The sequence below is a fragment of the Bison bison genome, unplaced genomic scaffold (genome assembly GCF_000754665.1).
Source record: "Bison bison bison isolate TAMUID 2011002044 unplaced genomic scaffold, Bison_UMD1.0 scf7180017864145, whole genome shotgun sequence".
In the NCBI taxonomy this organism is placed as follows: Eukaryota; Metazoa; Chordata; class Mammalia; order Artiodactyla; family Bovidae; genus Bison; species Bison bison.
Genome location: NW_011494717.1, coordinates 10,911,085 through 10,919,653, shown reverse-complemented (window position 1 = coordinate 10,919,653; position 8,569 = coordinate 10,911,085). Strand labels below are relative to the sequence as shown.

Genomic DNA, 8,569 nt, shown 5'->3' with positions numbered 1-8,569 from the left:
ATCTTTTCTTTTTTTTTTATTTTTTTTTATTTTTAAACTTTACAATATTGTATTAGTTTTGCCAAATATTGAAATGAATCCGCCACAGGTATACATGTGTTCCCCATCCTGAACCCTCCTCCCTCCTGTCTCCCCATACCATCCCTCTGGGTCGTCCCAGTGCACCAGCCCCAAGCATCCAGTATCGTGCATCGAACCTGGACTAACCCTAACCATCTTCTCCTCCTTCCACAGCCCTCACACTGGAGCTCGGGGGGCCCTCTCCCACTCTGACCCACCTCCCAGTCCAGCTCCTCTCCTGGAGACCCCCTGCCCTCACTGCTCTCCATCCCCATGTCCACGTGTTTGAGTCCTTTGCTTCCTTCAGAATCAACCTGAAGACTACCTCCTCTGTGATGTGCTTGCATCCCCCCAGCCTGGTGGAATGCCTCCTTCCTCTGAGCTCTCAGAGCATCTTACCTGCACCTCTTGTATAGTAGCCACCTACTTCTAACTGATTCTACACCCATGGTCTTTTCACTGGGAGAGAACTTGAAGGCAGCATTCCTGTCTGATTTCTTAGAGATCTAAAGTAGGACCCAGTGGATAGACATGAGTGGTCTATGTGAAATGAAAATCCTTTCAGTGGGTGCTTTTCAAGGTCATAATGAAAGATGCCTCTCAAGGGCAAGTGCCAGGTGCCAACAGCTGACCAGACAAGGCAGGTGGGTTCATGCGCTGCCCATACCTCATGCACAGTCACTCAGCCCAGGTGTCCCAGAACAGGCTTGGGAATCCTCCACTGGGCATGCGTCTTTCCACACTCAGCCAACCACCAACCCTCTTCACACATCTCTCCTAATGGGGCTTGTGACCCCATCATGGGCAGTGTGGCCTGCGGGCACTGCAGGGTTGGCCATGAGTACAACGGACTCGGTTATTTCCTCTTTAGAACTGACCAGATTGAGATCTTCTAAGTGTGACTTTCAAATAAGAAGGACTGTGACTGAGCAGATTTCATCTGACAGGTGAAGGCATAGATGGAATTACTGTGTACAAATACGTACACAGTACATATTTAGATAAAAGTTTGCCTTTGATTTCAAGTCTTTCTCCACCAGAGACAGTAGTTCTTCTCTGACCCTAGCGTCTAACCCTTCTGCACGTGGAGAAGAGTTCATCTGCTCATGGGCACAAGGGCGGGGGGTTCTACCCCGTGGCCGTTCACTCACTCACTGACTACTCTGCTTTAAATCTCTATCAGATCAGATCAGATCAGTCACTCAGTCGTGTCCAACTCTTTGCGACCCCATGAATTGCAGCACGCCAGGCCTCCCTGTCTATCACCAACTCCCGGAGTTCACTGAGACTCACGTCCATCGAGTCAATGATGCCATCCAGCCATCTCATCCTCTGTCGTCCCCTTCTCCTCCTGCCCCCAATCCCTCCCAGCATCAGAGTCTTTTCCAATGAGTCAACTCTTCGCATGAGCTGGCCAAAGTACTGGAGTTTCAGCTTTAGCATCATTCCTTCCAAAGAAATCCCAGGGCTGATCTCCTTCAGCGGATGTTGGCAATTTGATCTCTGGTTCCTCTGCCTTTTCTAAAACCAGCTTGAACATCAGGAAGTTCACGGTTCACATATTGCTGAAGCCTGGCTTGGAGAATTTTGAGCATTACTTTACTAGCATGTGAGATGAGTGCAATTGTGCAGTGGTTTGAGCATTCTTTGGCATTGCCTTTCTTTGGGATTGGAATGAAAACTGACCTTTTCCAGTCCTGTGGCCACTGCTGAGTTTTCCAAATTTGCTGGCATATTGAGTATAGACTTGCCTATTTTAAATGTTTCATATAAATGTAAAAATGTATATGAATAGGGTCATGAGGTCTTTACTGTCTGGCTTCTTAAACCTAGTATAAAGTTTTTGAGATCCATCTGTTTTGTAGCCTGTAATTATGTGCCTGTGCTCAGTCACTCCAATTGTGTCCGACTCTGAGATTCCATGCACTGTAGCCCACCAGGCTCTTCTGTCCATGGATTTCTCCAGGCAAGAATACCAGAGTGAGTTGCCATGCCCTCTTCCAGGGGATCTTCCTGACTCAGGGATTGAACCCCTGTCTTTTGTGTCTCCTGCATTGCAGGCAGATTCTCTATGACTGAGCCACTGAGGAAGCCCCGCCTAGAACTACACCCAATCCTTTTTATCAGGGATAGTATTCCATTGTACGTGGTTCATCCAGTCACCAATTGATGGGCACTAATTGTCTCTCTTGATATTTTAACATCCACACCAGAGGCCATGCATGTTTCTGCAGGTCCTCTAGGACTGACTTTCTGAAAGGTGGGAGAGTTTTTTAAGTTCTGAGGAAATTCACTTTACAGCAATTCAGGCCTGGCTGACTGAAGTCTTCCAGAAGCATGACTTCCCAGGAAACAAATGAATGAAAGATATTTTCCATTTATCAGACTCTAAAGCCTCCCCTGGCCACAGTCCCAGGATCTGACCCTCAAAGGCTGTGAAAGAAATGGAAAGAAGCAGTATCTCATGGGTTTACTGTTAACACTTACAGTCCACTCTATACTACTTACAAATACCCCCAAAGATATAGTCAAATCACTTAATATTTAGTAATCAGTCAAGCACTGCACAGACCAACCCCAGTCATCTCTGATACTGAACAAGACCCAGGTTTCTAGAGACCTCGCTCTGTGTGAGGAGTTAACCCTTCAGTTGCTGGATAATGAGGAATCCAGGGGAGGCAGGGGCAGATCAGGCTACCTGAGGTAACCAAGCACAGGACACATGGGGGACAGAGGCCGCCCTTCTCAGTGGGCACAGAAGCGTCTCAGTAGCTTAATAATGGCTTCAGCTCTGCCCATGAGTACCAGAAGATATGGAGCCCAGTACTTCCCGTCTACCCTGTCCACACAGAAAGCACAAAGAGTCTCCTCAGACTATCGGGGATCCTGGTCTCAGTCCCCAAGCCCCACATTTCATTAACCTGTGGAGCAGTCCTTCAGAGAGGGAAGTGTTCTTTGCTGAAAAAGTAGGGAGATGCTTACAGCTCCCCCTCACCACCTCCCTGGGATTAGGTGAGCTGGGTCTTCACAATCAAATTGGGCAGGATGTTGAATCCTAAGATGCGACACACCCCCGTCGTCCCTCACACATTTTCTTGACACACGTACAGGTTCTGGCTACAGATTGTCGCGTGGTGGGGACAAGGATCCAGAGCCACGGTGGCCTTTGACAATATCTCCGTCAGCCTGGACTGCTACCTCACCAGTGAGTGCTCCCTGTCCCTGGCACTTGTCCCCCAGCCCAGACTATCCCAGCCACACTGTCCCTCCTCAACCCAAGCCCTGGTCTCTCCCACCTTCCCTGGGGCATACTCCTCCATGTCCCTTAAACCAAACCTCCCTTAACTCAGCCCATGGGCTCTTCTCTACTCTACAGTCAGTGGGGAGGACAAGATACCACAGAACACAGCACCCAAGTCAAGAAATCTGTTTGAGAGAAACCTGAACAATGAGCTGAAACCCTGGGTGAACCCATCGAAAGAAACCCCCATCTTTGACCCTACAGGTAAGAGTTCAACTCACATGTCTGAGTGAAGTAATTTTTTGTTGCAAAAAGTAGAAAAAAAAATATATGCTGTGATTGGGGTGGGGAGCTGTGTTTAAAGAATAACACTGTCAAGCTTTAGGAAGAACATCACCTACACCCTGGTTAGTGGGCTCCAAGAGGAAGCTGTTTCTCTGGGAAAATAAAGTTTCTAGAAGTTGTGCAAAGCAGCAACTGTCCTCCATGCCAGGGAAATACCCAGGCCCCAACACAAAAGGGAGAAGCAAGCTGGTATCCTTTTCTCAACTCAGTCCTTTGAAACCACTCCACACTTACTGAACAAAGCAAACTTTCCATTGATTTCTCCTCATAAAGAGGGTTGGGCCCAAGGTCAAGGATATCTGTTGCACAAAGGCAGACTAGCTCGTCAGTGGTGAAACCCCAAAGCTTCAGGTTCGATGAGTTTCCCCAAAGCTCGGCTCCCCTTTGAAGCTGTTCGATTCAGCCTCCCGTGGGCTGGAAGACCTCTCATGGGCCCTTGCTGCCTCAAACACAGGCGTCTTGAGCACCTGGCCCTAAACCATGGACGTGACTTCTCAGCTGTTCTCTACCAGGAGAAAGTCTCTTGGAATGAGTCTCTAAACCCAGTATGAGGCTGGTCAGAGATTATTAGATCTGTGAGATTATTAGATCAGCCCCAGAGAAGTTGATGAAGGCCACCCAGCCCGACACTAGCAGGTCGAGGGGGTCACCCAGCGGTGCATGGAGGTATGAGGCTCCGTCCAGCATGAGTAACTCGGAGAGGCAGGGGTACAGCCGCAGTCTACCCATACTCTTTTTCCTGTAAAAGGTAATTCTGTATTAAGATAGCAAGAGATAAATGATAGTCTTTTATTTCTACTTTTAATGTGAAATCTTTGTTGAGTACAAAGTATAGAAAAAGAAAGTAAAGGCTATGTCTTTTCACTAAATGCATTGACCCTCAACTTATTAAACAAATATTATTAGCTTTGCTTTGTCTTTGAAGAAAGAAACCCTTTCCTTTCCTTCCCTTCCCCTAAAATGCTGTCGCAGGATTAACTCTCATCCCTTCCAGTTCCCACCAGACCTAATCCAGCTGCCAAACCAGAGGAAAGAGTTTGCTGCTTTTCCCATCACCTTCCCCCTTTCCTCCCTTCACCTGAGCTAGAACCTCAAAAAATCTTGTCTTTTGTTTCATGCAACAGGGAACCTGGTCTCCTAAACCATGATCTCTACTTCCCCCTCTGCCCTGTGGTTTGCAAGAACATCTAACATGATGGGGGCAGCTTTCTATTAATCGTTCAACACCCTCCCCACCCCCCATCCCAGCAACTCACCTCCATAGCCCTTGGCTAACCACTGCCTCCCTGCGATAAATACAGGACATGCCCAGCAAACATGACTGCAAGCCCTACTTCTCGTCACCACCAGCCCCTGATTACATAGCAGGGGCTCCAAAAACACTTATTGATTGACTGTAGGTGATTGATGCTTGAGTACGATCTTCCAATGTCAGCAGCGTCTTCCTCGCAGCCAGCATTTAGGAGGCAGACATCCGCCTTGCCTGACTCCCAGGTTTATTGCCATGTAACTCCCACTGCCCCTAAAAGGCTGATCAATAAGGGTCTGTCCAGTGGCCACTCAGACTAATGAAATCTCACAGTGGCTCGAAAGTGGCAGTGCCCCACCACCACCTCCAAATAAAATTAGGAGAAAGTGGATGCCTGAGAGGGTGGAGATGCCAGGGCTGGAACACAACCTTTCTCGGCTGCCTGACCCCAGCCTCAGGGCAGGAGTGTCAACAAGTGGCTGTGGGTCGGTGTTCTGTCTCTAGACCCCTTCCAGGGTGACCCCAACTCAAAAGGAAGAGGACACTGAGGCAAACACGTTCCCAAGCAGCCTTAGTAGCCTCCTCAGGCAGGTTTTAGAGAACCGAACAGAGCCTGTGCTTTCCAGGAGCCCACTGCCACATCAGGGAGCAGCTCAGGTGAGCGAGGAGCTGAGGCGGGCTCCTGACACCCCTTCCCAGCTGTGTTCCTGTAGCAGGAGGCACCTTCCCATCTGATGGGCCTGCCAGGGTGAGGGTGTCTGTCTTCATCTGGAGGATTAATGAGGGGAGAGGGAGCAGGGCCTCCTTTCCCCACCTTCTGCACGACAAGGTCCACTGAGCCCTTTGGAGCGGCACTTAGCCAGGACCCACCTTCATGGTCAGGGAAAACAGGCCACCCCCTGGGTTCATGCACAGGCCTACCATCTTGGCTTTCATCTAACCTGCCCCCCCAACACAGTTCTTGCACACTTCCTCTGTGGGCAGTCCAGACCCAGGTTAGGAGCTCAGAGAGCTCACCATCTAGAATAGGAGAGCACAAGAGGACAAACGCTGGGAAGATTTGTGGAGCTCAAGGTGCCCACAGCGAGAGAAGTGGTGATGAGGGAGGGACCTGGAGGGGGAAGTACAGACGGTCCTTGAGAGGCCAAGGTCAGGACCACAGCCACTCAGTGATAATCACCTGGCAATGTTTACCTGGCACCTCCTATGCCCCTGGGGCTGTGCAGCTCCAACAACGAAGAGGGGAACCGGTTCTGGAACTTCCAGCCCCTGGAGAGAGGGCAGCCAGTGAACCCACAAGTCACAGTCTGCAACGTGAAGCTTGTCAATTGAAAAAAATGCACAATGTTTTATTTAGAGCAACTTGAGGACTGTAGCCCGGGAGACAGCATTTCAGATAGCTCTGAGGAACTGCTCTAAAGAGGCAGAGGGAAAGGTCAGTGTATATGTGATTTTGGTGAAAGGGGGTACATGCAATTGGGCACACATTTTTGTAGAAGGCCACTGCTAGGCTCGTGAAGGTTACTGGTAGCCACAAGGAGTAGATGTCACCATGAAAGATTTTAGTGCTTTTTTCAGATGTGATGAAATGCAAGAATTGGGCTCATAAAATCTTCTCCTGAAAATACCTAACTATCTGATGGCCTGTCCTGCCACTTTTTCCAGAGCACAGAGTGACTCATTCTTGATCTCCACCCTGAACTCCTTTCAGGGACTGTTAAAGGTCAGCAGTTGCAGCAGCTAGTGATGTGATCCTTGTAGAGGTAGATGGCAAGTGCCAATTTGTAGATGACCAGCTTAACCTAACTCAGAGTTTCTACCCAGGGAGGGACTCTGGAGAGAAAATGGGGGCTGAGGCCAGGAGGAAAGAAAAGGAAAGAACAATCAGTGAGTATGCTTTCCCCTGGGCTGGGGAGCTCTCATGCACTGACTCCTCTAGCCCTCACTCCAGCCCAGGGCCCGCTGCTGTTGTTAGCACTGCAGGGATAAGGGAGGTGATGGGGAGGAACATAAGCATTCCATACAGCTGGTGGGAAAATGAGCCAGGATGTGGCCCTGAAATCTGCATCCTTCAACCAACTGAACTACTTTGGGTATCCAATTCCCTCTCAGAGATCAACACTCTACATGGAAAAGAGGTGGGAGAGCATCCCAGACAAGAGGCCCTGTATGATCAGTAAACAAAGCAGCTCCCAGCCATCCCTGTAAAGGACGGAGGAGGCTGGATAATAAGATTTCTCCCCAAAGTTCAGCGCTGTCAGTTTCTGCTCGACTGGAACAGAGGTGGCTGGTGGCATTTCAACTCTCCTTCTGGCAGGCATTAGAGCAGCTCCTGGAAACGCAAAGGCCAGTCGGGTCTTCCAAAAACCATCACTCACAAGCTCCCAAATTTCTAAACACTCCTCACATCCCCCAAGCCATCCCTTCCCTCTGATGAGGGCCTAACCCTCGGAGTCTGGGGGTTTCCTCTCCCCCAGCCCAGGGGGCAGAGCTGAGCCACTGGAGCATCCAGGCAGGAAAGAGCCTGTCCAGGTGCTTCATGGAACCTTCTCAGAAGCTTCTGAGTCACTTCAGCTAATCAGATGAAGAAACTGGGAGAGAAAATGGGGCAAGTATTAAGGCTAGGAAATTACATTTGTCAGCTTTGCACATAAAATTACACTATCCAAATGGTTGGGATAATGCGATCATGGGTGCAGAGCTCTTCTCTTCCTCTCTCTCTCTCTGCCTGCTCCCCACCCGGCAGTAATGAACATTAGGGGTGAAGAGGCACAGGCAGGCTCTGTCACCTTCTCTCTCTCTCTAAAAGCCCAGGTAAGGACAGGCAGGATCCCCACCCACCCCCTGCTCTGGGCCTCAGGACCCTGCCTCAGCTTTCTAACCTCTCTCTCCTTCTCCTGTGAGCTTACATGTTATGTAGGAGGGCAGGATGGAATCATCTCAGTTTATATGAGAACCAGCCCAACCCACAAGTATCCATAACTTGCAGAATCCTGGCTTCAAGCCAAAGTCTTGCCTCTGAGTTGGCTGATGACAGTTGGTTTACTGTTTTCTGAGTACACATCTCTTGCCAAAGGTGGTGGGGGGAGGGACGGCAATTTAAAAGGAGTGGGAAAGAGCACTGGACCAGGAGTCAGAACCCCCAGCTGGCCTACACTTGCTGGCCTCCACTGTGCTCCTGGGGCAGGGCTCACCTCTCCCTGGCCTTCTGTCCCCTCATCTGATGGCTGATGCCTGTCAGCAAAGCCCCAAGTAACAGCTGGTGTTTGCGGGGCCAACACAAACACAAACAAAGGCTAAAAAGCTGCTGCATTTAAAAGACAAGTTTAAAGTAGACTGTCTCCAGGCCCCTCGTCATCCCCAGCTCCGTGGTTCTGCGGGCTGAAGGGACAGAGTATAAGTGAGCCAGAGCTCACTAACCCATGGCACTGCTAATGTGCCCAGAAGTGAGAAGGACAGACTGTCCACACACACGCTCCTATGACTCAACAACAGATGCCAATTCCAATGAGAAAGTTTTATGTGTTTCACATAAATTGATTGGGTCTATTTCTGCTAAACGCATTATCCATTCACCACAGAACAACTATTAGAGTTAATAGAATTTGTAGCTAGAGCCATTATGCTCCAAGCAAGCCCTTCTGGGGATGACAGCATTATTGGAAGGCAGGCTT

General features: G+C 49.5%; 1 protein-coding gene across 1 annotated transcript in view; it reads left to right on the top strand.

Moving 5' to 3' along the window:
- The window catches only part of ALK (anaplastic lymphoma receptor tyrosine kinase), a gene marked incomplete at its 5' end in the record, with an annotated part of 508,673 nt that overhangs the window by 430,274 nt on the left and 69,830 nt on the right, over nt 1-8,569 (top strand). Inside the window, 2 exon segments of the mRNA XM_010840704.1 lie at nt 3,171-3,265; nt 3,437-3,565. Coding sequence (XP_010839006.1) covers nt 3,171-3,265; nt 3,437-3,565 — 224 coding nt within the window.